The following is a 25,384-nucleotide window of genomic DNA, read 5'->3' as shown; positions in this document are numbered from 1 at the left end:
CATCAGAAAACTCCGCTGATGTGACATTGTAGTTATGGGAACAATTATGGATAATTTAATATTCATATAATCATTTGACTGTGATACATAAGCAGTAATAATACCACAACAATAATAATAGCTACACTGAGTGGAATAATAACAACAATATTTACAATTTGCATGTTTAATAAAAGACTAGGGCCTAAAAAAAATAATCTCAATAAACATACTTCTAGCCTACGTGTATTGCTCATATAATTGGTAAAAACTAACTAATATTAAATAAATACAGAACAATACTAATGTATTGGTTGATGCAACTTAATTAGGCTTAGTTATTGTTATGTCGACGTTAAGTTTAAACGTACGGCCACCGGGTAGTTGGGCTATAGATATATTGGAGCTATTTAGCGATTCTAAATTAAAGGGAGAGATTTTATAATGATAGATGGAATCAACAGAGCCAATTTGGAGTCACACAATTTCACAATCACCAGCGTAATTAAAATTGCACAACTGGCTTGGGCACTATTGTCCTGAAGTATTCCTCTTGCTCTTCACAATGTTAAGTTACAAACATACAGACACAAAAAATAAGTAGAACACATTCGTGATTCCGTTTTTTTGTCTTTAAGAAAAATACATTTGACATTCAAGAATTTCTCGATTGTTTTCACGTTTTTTTTTTCTATGAAAGTTAATCCATAGGTTGATGTGTTTAGAAACATTGAAGCGGAACGAAATCAGTGAGATACAATACTATAAAATTTCCCCTTTGGAAAGATTTAGAAGTTTGTGTTCATAGCCTCTCTGAGGACTGGAAAATTCATTTTTTTCAGCGGGGTATGATGCTCCAGAGCGTGGAACGGGATTGAACATACAACGGCGCCGTTTACTGGTCAACATGAATTATTGCATAGCCTTTATGAGCATAAGCATTATGCGTGGTAGGACACCACCTAACTCAATGAATTTGCCAGGTAACACACTGAACAATCTTCTGATACCCAACGATGACGAAATTGAGCAGCAATTACACTTTACATAGGCCTAACCTTTTACTTCTAATTGTTCCACCGAGTCAAGTTATCTAGTTATCTTGTAACAAAACAGCATAAAGTCATTCGGTTTCATCAAAGACATACAGGGCTCCATTGGTTATCGGCTGATCGAAATACAGTAGTAGGCAAAGTTTTAGACTTTGGCCTTCTATCCTTGAAGACCCTGTAATGCACTGGTATTTCCATCAGGCTACAGAAGACCCATGTGGGAAACGTCACCTCTGGAGCGCTGAAGACTCGCCCCTTGTTGTGGTTTTTGACTCCATCCGGAAGCGGAAGACTTCAGCGTTTTAGAGAAGTGAACTAAAGTTTGACAGATTTCACGGAGTAGCGATTCACTTTTTCTGTTTCCTTTCTGGACATCGCAATCTAATGGTATGTATTCATGTTTTGTATGTTATTGTTTGAGACGTCGGTCACAGCGTATTATAGTTCACTTGTTGATAAACGTGTGTCGCATCTCGTCCGACGGGCTTCCAAAGTTCTAAGAAGTTTTCTCATCTTGCGTCAACTTGGGGAATTTTGACAGCTCTAACGATGCGGTCAACCGCCGAGTTTGCGAAAGTGTGACTGAAACACTGTCTAGCACATTCCTCAAAGCAAACCTTATTCTGTCGATTCGTTTGCATTCTGCACAACCAGTTCAAACAACTGTTTGCTGTTCTTTGAAATATGTCACAGCTAACGATATTTAAGATTCAGACTAGAAGGACCAAAAACACGTTTGCAATATCCTACTAAAAAGACATTGAGGTGAAATTACATCCCAGACCAGCGAATGAACGTGTATGTGCTTGTGCCGACAGACAGAAGCTAAAAGTTACTCATCAGTCTATCAAAATGAGACAGACCTCTTGTGGAGATCAATGTAAGGCTGTGTGTGGAAATATAACCTGTTTCCTAAATGTGTCGCTGGTTACAGCTGAAACCTAACTCAAGCTTTAGAGGGGTTGCCAACAATATCTTGGTATTTACTGGTATGGTATCAGCTTTAGACGCAAACACACACACACACTAATTCTGTTGTGATTGACTTTCTCTTTCTCTCTTATGTCCAAAAGACATACTTCCCCTCGGTAAGTCGCTTGTCATCTTTAATGTCTCAACGTTTGTTAGCTGAGTTCAGTTTTCCAGCAGTGTGTGTGTGCACACGCGTGCGTGTGTGTGCAGGTCTGACAGAGAGAGAGAACCACACCTTAAACACTAAGTGTTTGCAGAGCTAACACAGGTGGATCCACTAACTCTCACCTGATCCCTGTCTACATTCCTCCCCTCCCAGGATGCAAAAAGCTTGCGTGTGTGAGAGAGAGGGGGGGGGAGAGAGAGAGAGAGTGGGGGAGAGATAGAGAGAGAGGGAGGGGGGGAGGGAGAGAGAGAGAGAGGGGGGGGAGAGAGAGAGAGTGGGGGAGAGAGAGAGTGGGGGAGAGAGAGAGAGAGGGGGGGGGGGAGAGAGAGAGGGGGGGAGAGAGAGACAGAGGAGTGAGACAGAGAGAGAGAGAGAGGGGGGGGGGGGAGAGAGAGAGGGGGGGGAGAGAGAGACAGAGAGGGGGGGGGGAGAGAGGGGGGAGAGAGAGAGAGGAGGGGGGGGAGAGAGAGGGAGAGGGGGGGGGAGAGAGAGAGCGAGAGAGTGGGAGAGAGAGAGAGAGCGAGAGAGTGGGGGAGAGAGAGAGAGAGACAGAGAGGAGGGGGGGGAGAGAGAGAAAGAGAGAGAGAGGGGGGGGAGAGAGAGGGAGAGAGAGAGAGATAGGGGGGAGAGAGAGAGAGGAGGGAGGGAGAGAGAGAGAGGGGGGGAGAGAGAGAGAGAGAGGGGGGGGGGGGGAGAGAGAGATAGGGGGGAGAGAGAGGGAGAGAGAGAGAGAGAGAGAGAGTGGGGGAGAGAGAGAGAATGGGGAAGAGAGAGAGAGAGGGGGGGGGGAGAGAGAGAGAGAGAGGGGGGGGGAGGGGGGAGAGAGAGGGGGGGCGAGATAGAGGGAGGGAGAGAAAGAGAGAGAGAGAGTGTGTGTGTGTGTTGAATGACATGTGGAGTGTCTTGCATGTCAGGCCTCGCTGCTGTCATTGCAGTGGGGAGGCTTGGCTGGATGAGTCATACACCTGAAGCAAAGACCCCACGTTTAAGAGCCTAGAAGTTTCCATGCAGCTCATTCCTCTGGCGCCCTCAGCTCTGGTCTGGTTAATGCTGCCCTATCAACTCCCATCATGCAGGATACTGCACTGCGCTGGCTGACTGGGCGATTTATCTTGGCCTCAAGCGGAGATATTTCTGCGCAGAGAGATGTGGGGAGGGGAGGATGGGAATCTGGTGCTGCTATGTGCTCGAAGGATTCAAACTGACCCTGTAAAGATCCTTCTCACACCCCACAGATACAGCTCCACTTACACACACACACACACACACACACACACGCAGGCCTGGCTAGTCACGTACTCCTGCACTGCTTGAGGGGTGTGTGTTGTTCTCGGGGAACATTGCAGGACTAGGGGTTCAGGACAGGAAATGAAGCACAGACAGTTGCTCGGTTGCTAGCCTCCCATCATAGCTAATTAACATGACAGCCAGCTAGATGCTGGATACTTAGTGCTTGTCTGTCTGACAGCTGGCCTCTACCTCAGACTTAACTTCAGTTCCAGCTGCTGTAGAACTGTACCTGTCCTGGTCCTAGCCTTGGACTCAGACTCTAACCCCCTCAGCCTCAGCCTCAATCCTGGTCCCAGCCTCAGCCTTCAGTCTACCCCCTGCCTCTAACCTCCAGCTTCAGCCTCCAGTCTAGCCCCTGCCTTTAACCTCCAGCCACAGCCTCCAGTCTAGCCCCTGCCTCTAACCTCCAGCCTCAGCCTCCGGTCTAGCCCCTGCCTCTAACCTCCAGCCACAGCCTCCAGTCTAGCCCCAGCCTCAGCCTCCGGTCTAGCCCCTGCCTCTAACCTCCAGCCACAGCCTCCAGTCTAGCCCCCGCCTATAACCTCCGGCCTCAGCCATATGTTTGTTTCCCAGGCTTCAGAGGGATCCAGGGCAACGCTAATGATTAACCAGTGTTATGAACATGTTGGTTCCTCGGTACACAGTGTGTCTGTGCAGTGAGATGTGTGCACCCTCGCCCGTGTTTCCTGTCTATGTACGGATGAGGAGGAGGAGGGGGGAGGGGGCTGAGCAGGGCAGGGAAGGGTGGGAAGGAATCCGAGTGGCTGTACAGTGGGGTAGGAGGCCGGGAGAGCTGTATTAGGGCAGTGAGGCAGGGTAACCCAGATTATGTGAAGGAGTGGTTGGTTCGACACAGACCGGCAACTTGGCTCTTCTGTTCTCCATGTAGCATGTTCCACTGCTGCCCACAGCGCTGGCTGGTACACTCTGTTTGTCCTTGCACGTGTACCATCCCAAAACACACACACACACTCACATACTGTCCAACTCTAGCACACACACACACACACAATGGACCAGAGAACACAACGTCGAGAATCCAGGGTGCAAGTTGCTGGCTCGTCAGACACGACCAGCACACGCTGTGCTTTAGAACAGAAGGATGGCTTCCAGAACAGCGGGAGCTGTTGTGATGTGCTGTGCCATGCTCTGCCCTGCCTTGCCCTGTTCTGCCCTAGTCTGCTCTGCCCTACTTTGTCCTACTCTACCATATTCCGCCCTGCTCTGACGACCTCAGCCTTCCTTTGCCCTACTCGGGTTTACCATGTACCATGCCCAGACAATACGAAAATATCAAGCAGTGCGTCGTGTAGACTGAGTCGGTGGCACAGTGTGTGTGTGTGTGTGTATCTGTGTGCCTTTGTGTGGCTTTGTATGTGTGCGATGATGTCAGAGGGGGAAAGGTTAGTCTGAAGGGCTTCAGAGCGATAGTCGGCTGGGGAAACGGGTCATTGTTGTCGCCGAGCTAATCTAATGCGGTACTAGCTGTAATACAGTAGCATGTCTGCAGTGTAGCCCGAAATAACTCGTCCGCTGGCTCCAGTGGTCCAGTGATGCGTTGTACTCCCTCCGAAACAGCAGTGTTGGTTGTAGCAGCCCCGTCTGGCCAGGGAGGTAGGCCAGGATACCTTTTTGCGTAGGACAAAAATCAAGCCGGCGTTTCGATCCGACACAGGTGTACTTCTTGTTACCTTACTCCCTGTTTCCCACTAAACTACTGTGCTGGACCAGATGTTAGTTTCCCCCAGGATCACAATGACTTTTATTGAGAGACTTGTTGGTTTGTTGTAACTGTCTTGAAATTATTGTACTTGCTGTGAAATATATTATTGTTGCTTGCTTTTTCCACAGGTACACTCTTGCACTTTTGAGGTTCTTGCTGTTTAATTGTAACTTGTTTAACTACATGCTCTTATGGTTCCTCCCTTTGGGACTTATTTGGTTTCACAATGTATGCTTCATGTTTTGGCTAACCTTAATGTTTGGGGCTACCTCTTTGTTATGATCAGTGACTTATGCTCTTTTGTAAAACTCTCTCTTGGAAGTCTCTTTGGATAAAAGCGTCTGCTAAATGCATAACTGAAAATGTACTCTCTCCCCCTCTCCCAATCTTGGCTTGATGCTTTGTCGTCCAACAGACATGAAGTCCTCTGGACTGTGCACGTGCATCGTATTCGTGAGCTACTGATTGAATGTGTGCTTGAGAAAGCGAGTGAATGTGCTTGTCGGACGTGTGTGTACGTGTGTGTGGGTGGTGGTTCTTTGTATTGCCTTTGCGCTCGGAGGGTTTCTCTGAAACGGAGGGACTCGTGGCCCTGTCACAGCAGTCTGGTGTCCCGTCAACACATTGTCATCCCTACTCATCATTTTTTTCCATGCTTCCGAGGCAGCTTCAGGGGCAGTCTCTCGTGCTGCACTGACGCGGAAGGTTCGGGTTTGGGTTTCGAGCGGTTACTACGTGACGCCTTTTAGACTGAGGGCAGGCTCGCTGTGTGGGGCTGAGGAACTGGGCTGGGGGGGTGTATTTGGATAATGAGAACTGGAACATCCTTCTCTCTTTTTCTGTGGAAAAGAACAGAACACAGGGGGGGGGGGGGGGTTGGGTGCCGATTGGGCCATGGTCTAAAAATACAGTGTCCTCTGAAAATAGACTTCCTCTTTCCAGCCTGTCTGGTCCCAGGAGACTGTGAAGAGGAGCTGAGATGCTAGCTTGGTTTATTCAGAAGAGCTGAAGGCCAGAACCGAGGAGGTTAAGGGACGCGCCCTCGCAACAGAGGGAGGGGGACCGGAGGAGGGAGGGGATGGGACATGGCAGATGAGGGGAGGGGGGTCGGGGGGGTGATATAAGATGAGGTGAGGGGAGAAAGAATGGGAGGGGAGACTAGACAAGAATCACCTTGACTGACAACTTTCGGACAGTGAGCAGAGAAAGGTTGTCAAAGACCGAGCTCTATGAACATCTGACTGCGTGCGAGGGCCAGGGGTCAGTCGTAACCCCTAGTGTTTGTGTCATGTTTAAAACGCTCTATTTCTGTCTGCCGCGGCCGTACTGCAGCCGCTGGCCTGTTGTTGTTATTGTTTGGTGGAAAGAGAAGGGAGCTCTTGTGTTCATTCCTGTCGATCTAGTCGGGACTGTGCTAAGAATAGACGGCCCCTCCTCGCTGCTCCCCTGGGTCCTTCCCTTTCTCTCCATCCCTCTCTCCATCCCTCACTCCAGCTGCTCCGAGGCCAAACAGGAAATGACTCTCTACCAGCTCCTAATCTTCCCACTAAACACACATTTCCTGTTCTAGCTGTCAGACCTCTCCAGTCCTCCATCCCTCCATCCCTCCTTCCCTCCCTCCATCCTAACATCAGTCCTCCCACTCTTCCATCCCTCTGTCCTTTAAAAAAAAAAAAAAGATCTCAATTCCTCCCTCCTCCCCTCCTCCTGGATGACTAACCTATGACAGCTGCTGAGGCGTTCAGACTGTGGCCCTAAGATCCTTCTCTTGTTGTGTGGAGTTTTGTAACCTCGGTCAGATCTGAGGGGCCGCGTGAATACTCGCGTCTGCCGTGCCGCTCAGTGTGACCTGGCGTCGGGGGCGAAGCCTGGTGGGTTAGGCTGTGACGTTGCGCAGCGAGCGCTCGCCGACGATTCCTTTGGGGCGCCCGTGTTTGGGAATTTCGGAACGTGCGAGCCGGGGTGGTGAAACTGGTCATGAATTATAAAGATAGAGAGAGCGAGAGAGCCCGAGCAGAGGTGATGATGTGTAAACTCCTCTCTTCCTCCCTCCCTCTATCCCCCCTGCAGGTGTCCCTCCCCCGGCTGTAGCCGCCTGACCACATACGAGGAGGAGCAGTACTGGTGCTTGGACTGGGTCGGACCATGGAGCAGAGCGAGACAGCAGCAAGCAGAACCGTGCCTACTGAACCCGCAGGACCGGGTCTGGACCCGGGACGGCTGGCTCTAGAATCTGGGAGCCAGGCCGTGGACCAGGGAGGACCGGGGAAAGAGCCTGGAGGTCTGGGTCTGGATATGGACCAGGGAGGGCCGGGGATGGAGCCTGGGGCCCGGGTTGAGACAGCAGGCCAGGAGGAGGCGTCCCAGGCCCCCTGTCGAGCGCAGCACCCCTGGAGAGTGGCCTGTCTGAAGAGGAAAGCCTGGGCCCAGAGCAGGGGTTCCTGGCAGGAGTCCGAGTCCCAGGATGGCGAGCCGGAAAGCAGCCTTCCTCCTCCTCCTCTTCCTCCTCCTCCTCTGCCCTCTCCGTCCGCTCCTCCGCCGGCTGTCAGTGGGGAGAAACCTGCTCCCGCAGACGACACAGGTACATGTGTGTCCTAAACCAGCGTTCCCCAGCCACATTTGGTCATTTGGTACCGGGCCGCACAGAAAAAACAAGAACATTATTTCCTTTTAATTGATTATCAGAGTCTGAAAGACGTTTTATTAATCCGGTAATAAAAATATTACCGGATTAACTGGAGAGAATTCTCTCCTTCTCTGGGTGCCTTTTCCTCTGAGCCATAAACAAAGTTTAGCAAGTTCGTGGGCTTCATTGAGCGGTAACTTTTATGCGCATCTCTTCCTCTTGAAACATGACAAGTGATAGTTACCACTCAATGAAGCCTGTTTGAGACAACAACTCTGCCGGTGTTTTGGATGAAGGCTGATTGCTGAATATCCTGATATCCCCACAAAAGCACTGAAAACCCTGCTTCCATTTCCAACATCCTTTGTGAAACGGGATTTTCCACTGCCGTCTCGTTTACACACTAAAGTGGGACTGACAAATTGAAGCTAGACTAGCTAGTAACACTATAACGATGGAAAACCAGGCTAAGAAACGTGAAGATGCAGCTGCAAGATTAAGAGACAAAAATACATCACATTCATTAGTCAAGGTTTTACCAATTGAAAAACGGCTGTTTATTTTACATAAAGCTCCCAAAACTATTTTTAGCCCAAATTAGCAACAAAAAAAATTCTCGCGCGCTCGCATTACATGTGAAAGTCGCAATCTAAGGTCACATCAAACCCAGAATGTGCATGCATTAGCAGGGCAGCCGTGGTGGCGGGGGCCGGTTCTGGTGGACCAGTTTGGATCAAAGTCCATGGCCTATCTTTCCTCCCAGTCCGTCCCTGCCGGTCCGTGAAAGTATGTCTTCCATGAAACCGGTCCGTGGCGCAATAAAGGTAGGGGACCGCTGTCCTACACAACACGACAAGTGTCTCCTCAAAGGCACCGCGTCTGGTAGCAACATAAGCATGGTCGTAGGTTACAGGCTGAACTGAGTCGCCCCGTAGACTATAAAAAGACAACACATCCGGAATAGCCTAAAACAGCACGGAGACTCGAACATGACCACAGCCGCGTCGAAACCTTCCGCTTGTGCCTCGGTGCGTGGGATGACTGTATTTGCATATGCGCGCTACGGGAGACGGGGACATCCCTGTTTCGAACACCCATCATCGGTTCCATTTCGTCCGTTCCATTTCCAGGAGTCCTTCAAACATTGTCCTCTGAAACAGATGTGTTTACTCGTTGACGTTTTCCTCCTTGTTCTCCCACTCTCCCCCCCCCACGCTTTCTCTCTCTCCTTCTCTCCCTCTCTGTCCTCATCCAGGACGCATTCCTAACAAGATAGCCTGCTGGCTGAAGGACTGTAGGTACGTGTTGGCTTCGCAGCCTTGCTCCCGTTCTGACTCCATGCAGAGAAGCCCCTGTTTGACCCGGGTCCTCTGTGTTCAGGTTCCTCTGGGTTCTATGTTCTCTGTGTTTTGTGTTCTCTGTGTTTCGTGTTCTCTGTGCTCCTGGGTTCTCTCTGTGCTCTTGAGGAGATCAGAGACAGATCAGAGATAGATCAGAGACAGATCTTCTTCATTGTTGAAGGAGTTGTCACCTGTCCAGGCGTGGGATGAACCGGTTTACAGGACAAACCTGAACAACACGATGAAACTGCGAAACCACCTGTTTGTTCAGTAAAATGTTGTCGCGCTCGTAAAACCGGGGTGGAGGGGAGGGGGGGGGGATGAGGGGGACGGGCAGGGCAGGGCAGGGGAGCCAGAGCCAGAGATGGAGGCCTCGCATATATTCATGCATTCTTCAGTCAGGGAAAAACAAGCACCTCAGACTCTTTGTGCCACTTAAGCACCTAAGCACCAGAGGAGCTGTGACAATATGATTAAACCACCTCCCACACACACACACACACACACTCGCACTCGCACACATACACATTTATATATATACATACATACACACTCTTACATACACACTCACATATATGCCCACACACATACATACATATACACACACACCCACATATATATACACACACGTACACAATGAGTTCCAGGCACTTGTGCAAACAAGTAAAATACCAAAGACCAGATATCTATGATCATTTTGTAGGTGTTATTTGCTTAAAGCTAACATGCATGTGCGTCAGCAAATGTGGAGGGAGAGGGAGAGAGAGAGGGAGATAAAGACAGAGGGTGGGAGAGAGAGGGAGAGAGGGAGAGGGAGAGAGATGGAGGGAGAGGGAGAGGGAGAGGGAGAGGGAGAGGGAGAGGGAGAGGGAGAGGGAGAGGGAGAGGGAGAGGGAGATAAAGACAGAGTGTGGGAGAGAGAGGGAGAGAAAGACAGAGGGGGGGAGAGGGGGAGGGAGAGGGAGAGGGAGAGAGGGAGATAAAGACAGAGGGTGGGAGAGAGAGGGAGAGAAAGACAGAGGGGGGGAGAGGGGGAGGGAGAGGGAGAGGGAGAGGGGGAGAGAGGGAGATAAAGACAGAGGGTGGGAGAGAGAGGGAGAGAAAGACAGAGGGAGAGGGAGAGGGAGAGAGAGGGAGAGGGAGATAAAGACAGAGGGTGGGAGAGGGAGAGGGAGAGGGAGAGGGAGAGGGAGAGGGAGAGGGAGAGGGAGAGGGAGAGGGAGAGGGAGAGGGAGAGGGAGAGGGAGAGGGAGAGGGAGAGGGAGAGAGAGGGACAGAAAGACAGAGGGAGGGAGGGAGAGAGAGAGAGGGGGGGGGAGAGAGAGGGAGGGAGAGAGGGAGGTGACGCTGGAGGGGTTGGATGAACAGAGAGAGGAGAAAGTGAAAGAGGGAGAGACTGAGTGAGTGCGCGAGAGAAGAGGGAGGGAGAGAGGCAGCCACGGAGAAAGCAAACAGGACATGTGGGTCATGAGCTCGCTGGCTATCTCAACAGCTGGCGCTTACCGAACCCTACTGGAAAGGCAGACTGTAACGTTTGGCCTAGCTTACCATCCACAGAACTGCCTGGGCTAGGGTCACTGCTGGTGCATAGAGGAGGACAGAGATGGAGTTTGACCCCTTAGCAGAGAAATGACCAGCAGGAAAAAGCTATTATCACCTTGACTGGCTGGTTTGTTGACTGTTGTGTAACAGGTTGTGTAGGAAGGTTATTATTAAACTTGCTGGCTTGTTAAGTGCTGGGCAATTCTCACACTGGTCAGACCACTCGAAAACGGTGTCAAGCAAGTGAGAAAGGACAGGTGTGTGTCTTCAGACTGTGGTAGGAGACACAGGAGGCAATGTAAGTACGAGAGAGTGTGTGCGCGCGCGTGTGGTATGGTGTGTGTGCGTCGAGTGAAACTGTATGTAACGTTGGGTATGACGGTGTGTGTCGATGTGTGTGTGACGGCGTGTGAGACGGTGTGTGTCTGACTGTGTGTGTGTGACGGTGTGTGTGTGTGTGTGTGACGGTGTGTGTGTGACGGTGTGTGTGTGTGACGGTGTGTGTTCTGTGTGTCAGCAGGACGCCACTGGGAGCGTCCCTGGACGACCAGAGCTCTTCTCCGTCTAAAGGTGAGAAACGTTGCTTCTGCATGTCATATTCTGTGTGTGTGTGTGTGGCTGTACTGTGTACATAAGATGCGTATGTATGGTGACGGTTCACGCCGCACATAGCTCAGTGCACTTCGGAGCAGACACAGCTGAGAGAGAGCGAGCGTTTTAGGCAGAGAAGACAATGTTTGGGTCTGCGCGTTTGTGCTTACATCCTCCCTGTCAGAGCGCGCTCCGCTCTCCTCATTAACAGGTCCGACGAATGCTCCTCGTGCAGGCTCTAATGTGACGAGCGACTCTGTCCGGGGAGCATTAGCTAGCTGAGGGAGGGTGTACTGTCGCTAGGAGTCTAGACAGACCCGAGTTAGCGCCGCTATCAAGCGGTAGTGGATGGATACGTTGGAGTGAGGTGTGGATGTGACGTGCCCTAGGACCTGCTATTGGTCGTTTTGTCCACGCAGACAGGATGTTTAGGCTTGTACGGCAGGGTTGCTTCCTTGTCAGAGAGCGCACCTGGGGATCTGAGGGGTTTAAAGAATGCTCCGGGGCCTCAAGGAGACAGTTCATCAAGACAGTCATGAGTGCTTTAGGGGCGTCAGGGGCGTCAGCCCGGGTCAATGCACTTTACGGGATGAGTTCAAAGTTAACATTGTTTAGGCTGTGTTTCCCAGAAGGCGGATAAAGGGTTAATGTGTGTGTGTGTGTGTGCTTTTAATGGGAGTTGGGAGTCAAAGAAGAGAAGAGCATTTGTGGTGTGTGTTTTACAGGAGGACTGAGAAACGGCTGCAGCTTTGAGGATGACCTGTCCCTGGGGGCTGAGGGTGAGTCACACACACACACACTTACTTCTATATACACACACACACACACACACACACACACACAAACACTTATAAACACACACTTATACACTGAAACACTTTAGCATACACCCCACCCACATGCAAAGGTTGTGAAAGACAGACATGCTATCTATCATTATCCTGTGCTCTATCTGACTTAAGGGTGGGTGGAGTGTGTTTTTGCAAGAGCTGGTGGGTGTTTACGAGTCTTTTTGAGGCCTAGAGGATGGTGGTTCTGTGTGTGTGTGTGTGTGTGTGTGCAGGAGGGAGGGGCAGGGCCAGGGGGTCAGAGTAACACAGGAAGTCTGGTTGGGCCTGAAAAGGAGGTAAATAATTCAAGACCGTGAGTGACAGGACACCTTCAGCCGCGTCCCTCCCTCGATGCCTCGGCTCCCGGACACGTCGACAGCAGCCCGGCACGGGCCCCTGCGCGGCTGGGCCTCACACGTGACTGACTGTGTGTGTGTGTGTGTCTCTGAACTGTGACTCGGCTGAATAGACCTCATTCTCCGCAGCTGCAGAACAGCAGAATGCCGCTTAATGGACCACAGTCTGCCTGACGCCAGTCTCTACATGGGGTCACATGTACCGGTAGCGCACACACGCATGTGTGCGTGTGTGTGTGAAAGAGAGACACACAGCTGAACAGGTCACAACAGGCTTGTGCACCCTTCCTGTCGACTCCTGTGAATTCCGACGAGTGTTGTGGAAAAAGATTTGACACCTGTCGGTTTTTCTGTGGAGTGAGAGAGTTGGAGAAAGACTACAGGCATCTGTCAGATAAACACACTGGCCCATGTCAGACCATAATGACCCGTGACTCTGTGGTGTTTGCGGCAGCACAGGCATCTCTCCAGGGCCGTAACCTTAGCGACCACCGGGGTCGGGATGGGTTCAAGGCTCCATCAACACAAGAGAGCAGTCCAGCATGTCTAAATCTCTGTATTCAACTCTCCTCTCCTTCTCTTTCTTCCTCCCCCCCCCCCCCGCCCTCCCCTCTCTCTCTCTCTCTCTCTCTCTCTCTCTCTCTCTCTCTCTCTCTCTATGTCTCTCTCTCTCTCTCTCTCTCTATCTCTCTCTCTCTCTCTCTCTCTCTCTCTCTCTCTCTCTCTCTCTATGTCTCTCTCTCTCTCTCTCACACTCTCTCTCTCTCTCTCTCTCTCTCTCTCTCTCTCTCTCTCACACTCTCTCTCTCTCTCTCTCTCTCTCTCTCTCTCTCTCTCTCTCTCTCTCTCTCATAGCCAACCACCTTCTGCCCAGCAGTGCCAAAGCTGAGACACCCTGGTAAGTTACACCCCTCACACACCCCCCCTCACACACACACCCGCTCACAGACACACACACACATACACATACCCCTGTGCTCCTGGTCAGTATTTTGTAATGCCTCCTCCCCCTGCCTTGTTCTAACGGGAGTGTGTGTGTGTGTGCAGCTATGGTCTGCCTGCGCGGGAGAAGAGAAGCCAGTTCAGACAGAAGGGCACTAGTATGAACTCCACAGGCTCAGGAAAGAGCAGCACCACCGTCTCCAGGTAGGCTTCACACACACACACACACACACACACACACACACTCCCCTTCACACACACGCTCACATACACTCACACACTCATGCACATGCAAGCAACACATCACTACCACACCATGTTGTTGCTCTTTGGTAACTGCAGAGTGATACGTGATTTACCAGTTGATCCACTAACAATTATTCGTGTCTGTGCTCATCCGTCGGGGTGTGTGTGTGCGTGCCCCCAGTGTTTCAGAGCTGTTGGAGCTGTACGAGGAGGACCCGGAGGAGGTCCTGTACAACCTGGGCTTCGGCAGGGAGGAACCCGACATCTCCACCAAGGTGCCGTCGCGTTTCTTCGGCAACACGTCAGGCGCCCGCGGCATCGACATCAAGGTGTACCTGGGAGCCCAGCTGCAGCGCATGGAGCTGGAGAGCCCCAACTACGCCCTCACAAGTACGCAGCGCCGCCCGCCCGCCGCCCGCGCTAGCCGCCGCGCTCTCTCTCTCTCTCTCTCTCTCTCTCGCTCGCCTCTCTCTCTCTTGCTCTCTCTCTCTCTCTCTCTCTCTCTCCCCCTCCTTCCCTCTCTCCGAGCGTATTACTCGCAGCATGCTCACAAGGAGCCAAGTCAAAGCGCCGTACAACGTGGGCGCTTGTGCCCATGCTGACCATTTAAACGACACCGCTCTCAACAGTCATTGGTTCATACACAGACATGCATCTGTCACATGGCTCTTCTGTCCTTGGCTGGCTCCCTTGTGTGTGTGTGTGTGTGTGTGCGCGTGCGTCCCTGAGTGAACGTTTACAACATCGACCCTACTGACCCCCACTATGTGACAAGATAAGGGTCTTGTATGTTTACGTGAGCCTAGAGTTACCTAGTTCATTCGGGGACTTGTCTCCCTGTGGACAAGGAATGCTGATTCTTTTACACAGGACGAAACAGAATAATAACAGAATAAAGGTTTACAACCTTAATTCCTTCGACAGTGGTGACTGGAGGACAGGACATGAAGAACAGAGTCACAGAACAGGGTCAGTGTCGGGGGGGGGGGGGGGGGGGGGGGGCACTGTTGTTTTCGCCGTCGTCGTGGTAATCTTCAGTGCACTGCCAGTCACCCCGGTTCGGTTCCCACAGCCCTGCTGCATTGTGGGTGATTTGTGGCTCTGTGGCAGGTTTAGCTGTTCTTGCCAACGGGTCGGGGGGGGTGGTGTCGTGGGGGGGGGGGGGGGGGGGGGGGAGTTAGGAGAGGACCACACAGAGGGAGGGGGGGGCAGTTACAGGTGACAGGTGAGGGGGGGGAAGTCGAAGAGAAGGGGTGAGGAAAAGGGGGAGACAAAGGGGATGGGAGAAAGGGGAGAGAGTGCGAGGGCAGAGAGTGTGGGGAGGGGGGCTGGGGTGCGAGGTGAGGGGGGGGGGGAGGGGGGAGGAGGAGGGGGGGAGCATGAGGGGGAGTGGTAGTACAAGGGGGTCTTTGTTTCAGTCGGGCAAAAAGGGGGTACTTGGCTCTCCAGTCACATTGCCATGGCCTGTGTGTGTGTGTGTGTGTGGGGGGCATGGGCACGGGCGCAGTTAGCCTGTCCAACTTGCCTTTGCGGTGTCCCACATTTTGCATAATACACTGGCCGACGGGGACACAAACAAAAACAGCCGCACAAACAACACCCACACTCACCCACCCGCACACACACGATCACAGTGGTAGAGGAAGCGACAGGACTCGGAAAGCGTGAGACAGAGAGACGACGCATGCTTTCAAAAAACGACATCGAGCGACTCTGAGAAAAAGAACAGGCTACATTTGTTCATGGTTCACAGGTTCCTCGTTTCTTTTGGCATTCTAACTGGCCTAGTGCGCCTTCCTCAGAGCCAGTTCTGTTTCTCAAAGTTCTGTCACAAGTCTATCGACGTTTTTTGAAGTGAATGTGTCTGAGTTTAGCGCCTCATTGCGCTTCTGCCTGGGAAGGCTAACTCGAATCCGCTCCACTGTGATCGTGTCGCTATTGTATATGAACCAGATCTCTGTGACCTGGTTTCGATGGGTCTGGCCTGCTCTGGGGTGGTCTGGGTTTGATTGGTCTGGCCTGCTCTGGGGTCATCTGGGTTTGTTGGGTCTCGAAAACACTGTTGTCGGAGCCTCCGTGCTGCTCCGTGGGTGTTCTAGAACTCTCCGGAACCCATCCGGAGATTCGACAATGCTCCTGCGCTCTCGGCCTGTGATGTTGATATAGCTTATGTAAGTGTTGTTAAGTCGGGGGGGGGGGGGGGGGGGGCACTCTTTGCTTTACTTCCTGTTTTAGTTTGTCGCTTCTCTGCTGTGCGCTCCTGTGTTGCTTAGTCAGCATGAGACAGGAAGACTGGGCAGGACACACACACTTACACACACACACACGCAGATGGAGACCCCAAGCATGAGTCACTGTGTGTAACGCTCCTTGTCCAGTCGGTCACTTGGACAGGAGAGATAGCTGAGGAACACGCATTTACACCGTCAGCTGTATCACTTATCATCCTGAAGCAGGGTTTCCGGATCAGGCGAGGCAGTATCAGCAGTCAGGGAGGCTGGGCTCACATACCAAACAGCTCCCGGGAGACGTAACATCACTGGATCGAGGCGTGGCCGTTTGTCCTGTTTGATTTGGACCTCTCCTCCTCCTCCTCTCCTCAGGTCGGTTTCGGCAGATCGAGGTTCTGACCACCGTGGCCAACGAGTTCTTCACGCTGTACTCCCAGGTGTCGGGACAGCCCGTCCAGAAGATCGGCGGGCGCGACGGCGAGCTCCCCGCGCCCCTGAAGAAGAGCAACTCGGCCCTCAATGTGGCCAAGCTGCTGAAGAAGAGCCTCAGTAAGCCCAACGTGCTGTCTTCCTCCCAGACCACAGACGGCACCCCCTGCACCCCCGGCCCCCCTGCCCTGCAGCCCCCCTCCCCAGGCCCCCCAGAACCCCTCCCCGGCCCCGGCTCGGCTGACGGCTGCAGTACAGAGGCCGACCAGCGGGGGGAGCACAAGCAGAAGACCTTCCGGAAAAAGGACTCTCCCTCCCTGGCTACCGTTACCGAGGAAAGCAACGGCGTCAGCTTGGAACCGTCGCCGAGCAACGCACACGCGCTCTCACGCACACCTGCCCCGACCGGGGACGAGCCAGGGGGAGGTGGAGATTTGGAGGGTGAGGACCAGCCTGTTCTTTTGGCACCGGAGGAGGCAGATCTGAGGCAGTCTAGTGAGGCCGACCAGGAGAGGCAACAGGACAAGGTGAAGACTTTAACCACGGACAAACTGCTCCACCCACGCCCTGGTCTGCTGCCGAACCCGCACATTGCTCACCTCCGCACTCAAACTAAGGACTCCTTTGAGATGGAAGAGGTGAGATTGTTGAGGAATGGGTGTTTATCTGTGTGTGTGTGTGTGTGTGCGTGCGTGTGTGTGTGTGGAGAGGGGGTTGAGGTCTGTTTTATATAGAGGAAGAGGGGTTACAAGAGGTCAAGTCTCGACAGGGCTCAGCCGAGCAGAATTGCTGCGCTCTGTTTAGATCGGCCATCTTTGAGTTCTTGGTTCTCACGCTGGCGTGGGTCCCATGTCACTGAAGCTTGAACGAGGAGGCTGGCAGAGGCTGGGCGCTGTGGAGGCTAAGAGGCCAGGGAGGCGAAGAGGCTGAGGTCAAAGCCTTGAAGTTAAAATAAGAGATCTGAGGATGGGATGGGGCAGTGGGGAGTAGTGTGTGTGTTTGTGTGTGTGTGGGGGGGGGGGGGGGGGGGGGGGAGGGAGGGAGGGGGGGAGGTAGAAGGATAGGAAGGAAAGATAAGAGGATGGGAAGAGCTGTATTAACTGGGTCACTATATGCTAGGCTGAATCCTGATTCATACTGTTCTCACTGAGCATATATCTCCTCTCTCCCCTCTTCTCCTCTCCTCCTCCTCCTCTCCTCCTCTCCCCACTCCTCCTCTCCTCACCTCTTCTCTCCTCTCCTCACCCCTCTCCTCACCTTTCCTCACCTCTCTCCTCTCCCTCCTCTTCTCCTCACCTCCTCTCCCCCTCTCCTCCCCTCTCCTTTCCTCACCTCTCTCCCCTCCTCTCCTCTCTTCTCCCCCTTCCCCTCCCATCCTCTCCTCACCTCTCTCCCCCCTCCTTTCCCCCTCACCTCCTCTCTCCCCGTCCCCTCCTATCCTTTCCCCGTCCCCTCCCCTTCTATCCTCTCCCCCTCCTCTCCTCTCCCCTTCTCTCTCCTCCTCTCCTCTCTCCCCGTCCCCTCCTATCCTCTCCCCGTTCCCTCCCCTCCCCTCTCCTCTCTCCCCTCCTCTCCTCTCCTCAGGTTCAGAGTAATGAGGACGAGGCCCTTCCCGGAACGCGCAGCACCTCCAGGGCAGGTAGCGGTGAGTCGACATGAGACACGCAACATGCAATATTTGTAACTCGCTTTGCATAAAACCCTCTGCAAAAAGAATCAATATAACATATATGCATACACATGAAATACCAACATTACTGATATAAATCAATACTTAACCTGACATATTTGTTTTGAGAATACTAATCGAACTAATGTTTTATAACCCGGGTCACAATGCCAACACAAGATTCATATTATTCCTGTAATTCAGTCAGAGAAACGCATGGCCTGACATTAACTTTGATATCCAGCAACAAAAGCACGACTGTGGCCAGTTACAAGACCATGACATGACATTACACCCGACCAGAATTGACCCAGAGCTTATAAAGCTATATTAGCTCAAGCCTTGTATAACTTTCAGTGACGCCTGGCTAAACCGGGCATGTCTGCGAGTCGATTAGTCTAATAATCTTCCCCAGAGACATGTTCCTGTGGGAGTTATCGAACTCGGTCAAGAACAGCTATTACATGTCCCAGTCTGCCCTCTATGGGCTGGAGGAGGGTACAGATCAACACGTTGTTCTCACTGCTGTTTCAAGTGATGCACTTTCTCAATAAGATGTTTTGTGCTCTCACGATCTGTCTCACGATCTCCCTCCACCTCTTGCTTCCTCTCTTGCAGACCAGTTCCTGAGAACAGCCAGCCAGCACTCAGACAGTAGTGGATTTGCTGAGGACCCCTCCACAGACAGCACTGCGTGCTACCTGAAGGTGTGTGTGTATGTGCGTGACGTGTTTGTGTGGCAAAAACGGTGTCAATGAAATCACTAAATAACCCTAATAGCACGTTGATTTGTTGGTCCCTTCAAGAGGAACAAACTTGCTTCCAGGTGCTCAATACTGGAGTGTGTGATTGGTTGATGCTGTGCCTGATGCCGTGCATCAAAGCGTGTGTTTGGTTACTGCTAACGGTAAGAAGGTAACGCTGATTTCCTGAGCGTCTGATTGGTTGTCTCCAGGTGCAGGAGAGCACCGACAGCTGCGACAGCGAGACCACGGTGACGTCACACGCTGGCGAAGTGACCACGCCCCTGGCCCAGGACCACCCTGCCTTCGATAGGCTGCACGGCAGCGAAGGGGAGGAGTCCGAGGCTGGACCGCATGTCGACCAGGAAGAGATTCCCCAGTACACCGTCCACCAGATCCCCAAACGTCCTGCCAGAGGAACCGACCAGGAGCAGCAGTCCGGCCCTGAAGAGGAACCGGCTCCAGCCCCTGACCTCCATCCGCAGCCCCCGCACGCACCCGACCTCCAGCCCCAGGCCCAGCCCCAGGCCCAGGCCCAGCCCCAGGCCCAGCCCCAGGCCCAGCCAGCACCTGGACCTCCCTCGGCTCCACATCCGGTTCCGGAAGAGGCAGGGCAGGAGGTGGAGGAGGTGGAGGAGGTAGAAGACAGGAGCAGGCTGGGCTCCGAGAGCAGGGTCCACATGGCGCTGCTCCGGGCCCAGCAGCGGGCCTGCTCCGCGTGGGAGGAGGCCGAGGGACAGGGGAGACGGGTGGAGCTGCAGCCCAGGGACCTGCTGCGGGGCCGGGGCCGAGGCCTCTTCAGAGCTCCCATGCAGAGGTCCAGCTCCCTCCCCACCTCCCTGCTCCAGCCCTCCAAGGTGGTGTCCTCGGTCAAGATCCAGTTGGGGAGGGGCGCTCTCACATGCTGCACCCCCCCTGCCTACTCCTACCACTATAACCAGGAGGATGAGGAGGAGGAGAGGAAGGACGATGACCAGTCTCGTTGTCGCTCCACCCTGGTGATAAACCCCGCCCCTGCAGAAGTTGACCAGTCCCCCGCGGTTCCCTACCCCCGGCCTCTCCCCAACCACTTGACCCGCTCCACCCAATCCCTGCACAGCTCCAGCCCGCCTCCCGATTGGTTCGTCCAACCCCTTGGAGACCACGCCCACTCCTGGAGCACATGGAGTGTGCCCAACCTGTCCCAGCCCTACCCCCGACCCCACCCCACCCACGCTCACCTCGACCCCCACCCCCCGTACAGCCACCCAGGCCATCTCCCCCACCCGGGCCCCAGCCTCGCTCAGTACACCCACCCGCCCAGCCTCTACCCCTCTCCCAGCCTCCCGTATGGCAGTGCCTCCAACCTGCACCGTCAACAGGCGTCCGGCCCCTACCCTCCAGCTCCCAGCCCCCACCACCCGCCTCCCAGCCACCTCCATGGCTTCCCTTACAGCTCCCAACCCCCCCCAGGCTCTTACTACCCCCCCTACCCCACCCCTCCTCCTGGCTCCCCCTACGACCCGCCCTACCACGGCTACCCCGCTAACCCCTACGGCCACAGCCTCGACATGGCCTACTCCCTGCCCGCCCCCCACTTTGCTGGCCCCTACTTCAGCCTCTACAGAGGCCAGCCGTTTGCCCCTTCGCACTTCTCTTACCCCTCCTCCTTGTCTGCGGGCCCCTCCCCCTTCCAGGCTCCTCCCCCTGGCCCCTCCCCCTTCCAGGCTCCTCCCCCTGGCCCTTCCTCCACTGAGATGCAGCTGCGGAGAGTGCTCCATGACATCAGAGGCACGGTCCACAGCCTGGCGCAGGTCAGTCGACTGCACGACTGAAAGTGTGCGTGTCTGTAGGTGTGTGTCGGTGTACGTGTCTGTGTGTGTCTGTCTGGGTCTGTCCCCTATGGTTGTGTCTCTAGGTGTGTGTGTGTGGGTCTGTGCCCCTGTCTGTGTGTCTCTAGGTGTGTGTACGTGTGTGTGTGTGCGTTTGCCTCTGGGTTTGGGTCTGTGTGTGTATCTGTGCCCCTGTCTGTGTGTCTCTAGGTGTGTGTGTGTGTTTGGGTCTGTGTGTGTGTCTGTAGGCATGGGCTTCTGTCCGTGTTTGTCCCTGTAGGCAGGGTCGGACTGGCCGTCGGGAGAGTCGAGGGACGGCCGCGGCATTATGCAAATAATAATAATACACGGTCGTGGGCCGGTCTGCGTTCTGAAGCCCCGGTCCAGACCTGCCTGTAGGTGTGTGTGTGTGAAGGAGCATAAGTCCACATGGCTCTCGGTGTGTGACGTGTGAGGACAGGATATCTAAGCCCGTGTGTCTCTGATGGTGGCAGACTTCGGCAGAGCTCCGCTCCGACACGTCGTCCGAGGTGTACCCGGCTCACAGCCCCGGCCTGGCCCAGGGCAGCTTGGGCCTCGACCTGCACCAGGCCTCCCTGCTGGAGCTCCAGGGCAAGAGGAAGACGCTGAACGTGTTCAGGACCCAGATGATGGACCTGGAGCTGGGCCTCATCCGACAGCAGGCCCTGGTCTATCCTCACCTGGACCAGCACGAGAGGTAGGACACGCTGGCCAGCTGTGTTGTGGGGAAGTTGAGGGGATATTTCTGTTCAGGCGTCATCTTAACCATCACTTTGACCCCTAAAAACCCTAAAAGTCGCGTAGTACTATGAATATTACAAATACTGTACACACACACATCATCATCACACAAACACATACACATACTAGTGTAAGCGTCTAGCAAACGAACATTTCCACCTGTGTGAAGAATAAAGTCGTTCCATTCTTTCCTCGACTGGACTTTACAACCACTCCTTGATTTATCTGCTGCACGACACGGATATTTTGTACGTCTGCTAAACGGACACATGTAAACCTCCTGTGTGTGCGTGTGTGTGTCTGTGTGTGTCTGTGTGTGTCTGTGTGTGTCGGTGTGTGTGTGTGTGGCGCTGCAGGCAGGAGGCGGAGCAGCTGGAGCGTCTGCGCTCTGCAGTCCGACGGGAGCTGCAGGAACTGGAGCTGCAGCTGGAGGAACGCCTCCTCGCCCTGAACGAGCAGACGCGCTCCAACCAGCTCTCCAACCTCTACCGCCACCCGCTGGTCAGTGGCCGCCACTGCGTGCAACATTCACATCATTCACCCGCACGAGCGAGCATGCACACTGAGCCACACGTACACACCGGGAACAGGAAGTCACTGTTTCTCTTGACATCCCTGTAGAGAGTCCAGAGAGGTCACAGCGTGGACACCCTGTCGAACCACTCAGCTCTGAGGGCCATGGAGCCAGTGAGTACAAACAAACACACACACACATAGTAAACAAACACACACAGTAACCAAATACACACAGTAAACACACGCACACAGTAAACACACGCACACAAAAAGTACTTGTATGTCCTGTGACCGGTCGAGGGTGTGCTCGTTTCGCCTCCCCAGATGTCTGACCTGCTGCGGGAACAGCTGTACCTGCAGACAGAGCTGGGCTACGAGGGCGGGGCCAGCCGAGGGGCCACGCCCAGCTCGGGCCGCTCCTCCAGGTCGGCCAGCCCCCTCCGAGGCTCCGCCCTCACTCCCGAGCCCGGCCAATCGCGGAAGGCGGGGCTGTACAGAGCTTCTGTGACCATCACGCCTGCCACGCCTTCGCGCCCCAACGCACACACCCCTCGGGTGGCCCAAGACACACACACACGCCTGGGGGAGGAGGAGCCTGGCCCAGGGGAAGGAGGGGACAGACCGGGTGGAGAGAAGAAGAATGAGGAGGGAAGGCAAGAAAACCCTCAACTACAGCAGCTAATGAAGGAGGTACGATACGGACGAGGAAAAGAATGTATGAACAGTCGAGCTGTGTGGTTTTGGCTGTAGACGGCAGACACGCAAGAACTGTTTGTGTTTGCGGTTTTACAGGGTTGCGTTGTAGTGTGTTGTGTGTGTTTCGAGGGCTGTATTCTGACGTGGTGTGTGTGTGTTCCAGATCAGAGACAGCCTTGCTGATGAGATCCGCCAAGAGATACTCCACGAGCTCCTCTCTGCTGTGTCGCCACGACGATCTCCAGTGGCAACCAGAGAGTGCCCCCTGTAACTGTGGCGACAGCCGGGAAAGGTGATTTTTGGTCTATTTCGGGTAATGTGGTGTTTGCTGAAGATATTCGTTTGGCAGATGCTTTAATCCACAGAGATGTACATTGGGGAAACCTGGAACCTCTAGTTCTACAGGCAAATACTCTGCCACTGGGCTATACCCATCCCTATGACGATGAGATGGTGTATAGATGCGTGTGTTGGTGCGGTGGTGTGTGTAGATTAAGGCTGTGGTGGTAACATTTGTTTTCTTGTCTCATTCTCTTTTAGGCAAAGAAGCACAGTTGTCCCCCCATACTGAACACTGTAGGAGCCCCCCCCCATACTGAACACTGTAGGAGCCCCCCCATACTGAACACTGTAGGAGCCCCCCCCATACTGAACACTCTAAGAGCCCCCCATACTGAACACTGTAGGAGCCCCCCCATACTGAACACTGTAGGAGCCCCCCCATACTGAACACTGTAGGAGCCCCCCCCCATACTGAACACTGTAGGAGCCCCCCCATACTGAACACTGTAGGAGCCCCCTCCATACTGAACACTGTAGGAGCCCCCCCCATACTGAACACTGTAGGAGCCCCCCCCCATACTGAACACTGTAGGAGCCCCCTCCATACTGAACACTGTAGGAGCCCCCTCCATACTGAACACTGTAGGAGCCCCCCCCATACTGAACACTGTAGGAGCCCCCCCCCCATACTGAACACTGTAGGAGCCCCCCCCCCATACTGAACACTGTAGGAGCCCCCCCCCCATACTGAACACTGTAGGAGCCCCCCCCATACTGAACACTGTAGGAGCCCCCCCATACTGAACACTGTAGGAGCCCCCCCATACTGAACACTGTAGGAGCCCCCCCCATACTGAACACTGTAGGAGCCCCCCCCCATACTGAACACTGTAGGAGCCCCCCCATACTGAACACTGTAGGAGCCCCCCCCCCCTTACTGAACACTGCAGGAGCCCCCCCCTTACTGAACACTGTAGGAGCCCCATACTGAACACTGTAGGAGCCCCCCCCATACTGAACACTGCAGGAGCCCCCCCCCTTACTGAACACTGCAGGAGCCCCCCCCTTACTGAACACTGTAGGAGTCTGAACACTGGTGATGCAGACCCTGTTTTCTATAATACTTTATGTCAGGATGTGGGCCACTGTCTACATCGTCTACAACCGTGATCACGAACACGCCTTAAACATGCCGATGCCTTAACTCCGACTGTGGATATCAACACCATGACACGCCTCAACATGCACCAGCCAGGCCTCAACATGCACCAGCCAGGCCTCAACCTGCACCAGCCAGGCCTGAACATGCACCAGCCAGGCCTCAACATGCACCAGCCAGGCCTGAACATGCACCAGCCAGGCCTCAACATGCACCAGCCAGGCCTCAACCTGCACCAGCCAGGCCTCAACATGCACCAGCCAGGCCTCAACATGCACCAGCCAGGCCTCAACCTGCACCAGCCAGGCCTCAACCTGCACCAGCCAGGCCTGAACATGCACCAGCCAGGCCTGAACATGCACCAGCCAGGCCTCAACATGCACCAGCCAGGCCTCAACATGCACCAGCCAGGCCTCAACCTGCACCAGCCAGGCCTCAACATGCACCAGCCAGGCCTCAACCTGCACCAGCCAGGCCTCAACATGCACCAGCCAGGCCTCGACATGCACCAGCCAGGCCTCGACATGCACCAGCCAGGCCTCGACATGCACCAGCCAGGCCTTCTCACTAAGCTGCTGGGGATTGGCTCCTCTCCACTTCCTGTCACAGTCTTTTAGAGTGTATGTGAGGAGAGACAGAGCTGCAAGTGGCTCTGAATTAAGAGAGAGAGAGAGAGAGAGAGAGAGAGAGAGAGAGTGTCTGTGCTGTGCTGTGCTGTGTGACTGTGCCAGTGTAGGAGGTGTCTTGGGCTTGTTACAGTAGGTGATGTTGGTCTATCTGTATGTCTACACAGGTCATTGGAAGGGTACCGTATGTAGCCACGGTGATGGTGAGGCACGGGTGGGAGGAGTCTGTTGTAACCACACCCTCTTAGGGGAAGTATCCGTGCAATACATTTGATTGTGGACTTGACTTCAGTGAATGCTTACACTGTGATGATCAAACCACTCTTTACATTTACTCTATGCATTCACTCTAGGCCTTGACTGTCTGTCTGCCTGTCTTTAAGAACCCTACTTCTGTGAACAAAACTACTAAAAAGCCTAACATTACACACTTCAAAATCCATTCCTAACTGTTAAAACCACCACATGTGTTGTTTAGAAGTGTATTTGATGCTAGGACCATGTATTGACGAGAGAGAGATGTGGGAGAGACGTACTGTAGGGTGACTTGTACCTGGCATGGGTCCTTCTCTGGGATGCTGTGCGTGTGTGACACCAGTGGGAGATTCAGTCGCAGAGCGTGTCAAGTGTTAGAACATGTTGTCCTGCTGTATATGTGATTCTGAATGAACCTGAGGAGTGTCTTTTGAATCCTAGAGCGCTTCGACCTGCTGTTGTTGTTGTTGTTTACCTGTGTCCACTGTTGCTGGGATGCGTGAGGGATTATTTCAAGACGATAATAAAGATGTAATTTATTTTCACTATA

General features: G+C 53.6%; 1 protein-coding gene across 3 annotated transcripts; it reads left to right on the top strand.

Annotated features, from left to right (window-relative positions):
* Positions 1-1,060: 1,060 nt before the first annotated feature.
* Positions 1,061-25,384, top strand: itprid2 (ITPR interacting domain containing 2). Of its 3 annotated transcripts, none has more exons than XM_047046099.1 (18): positions 1,061-1,418; positions 7,253-7,763; positions 9,064-9,106; positions 11,208-11,260; positions 12,007-12,060; positions 13,323-13,365; positions 13,515-13,613; positions 13,837-14,045; positions 16,259-16,953; positions 17,900-17,954; positions 18,603-18,691; positions 18,940-20,520; positions 21,033-21,256; positions 21,657-21,801; positions 21,922-21,987; positions 22,141-22,506; positions 22,676-22,804; positions 23,053-25,384. In XM_047046099.1, exons 2-17 carry the CDS (start codon positions 7,328-7,330, stop codon positions 22,781-22,783), a joined length of 4,266 nt encoding a protein of 1,421 aa, XP_046902055.1. In that variant the 5' UTR covers positions 1,061-1,418; positions 7,253-7,327; the 3' UTR covers positions 22,784-22,804; positions 23,053-25,384. The 3 variants fall into 3 exon arrangements, with proteins under 3 accessions (XP_046902055.1, XP_046902054.1, XP_046902053.1); XM_047046098.1 differs by having other exon boundaries at positions 1,065-1,418; positions 11,211-11,260; positions 17,900-17,960; XM_047046097.1 differs by having other exon boundaries at positions 1,065-1,418; positions 17,900-17,960.

This window comes from Hypomesus transpacificus, chromosome 23 (assembly GCF_021917145.1).
Source record: "Hypomesus transpacificus isolate Combined female chromosome 23, fHypTra1, whole genome shotgun sequence".
In the NCBI taxonomy this organism is placed as follows: Eukaryota; Metazoa; Chordata; class Actinopteri; order Osmeriformes; family Osmeridae; genus Hypomesus; species Hypomesus transpacificus.
This window is presented reverse-complemented; position numbering and strand designations above follow the sequence as displayed.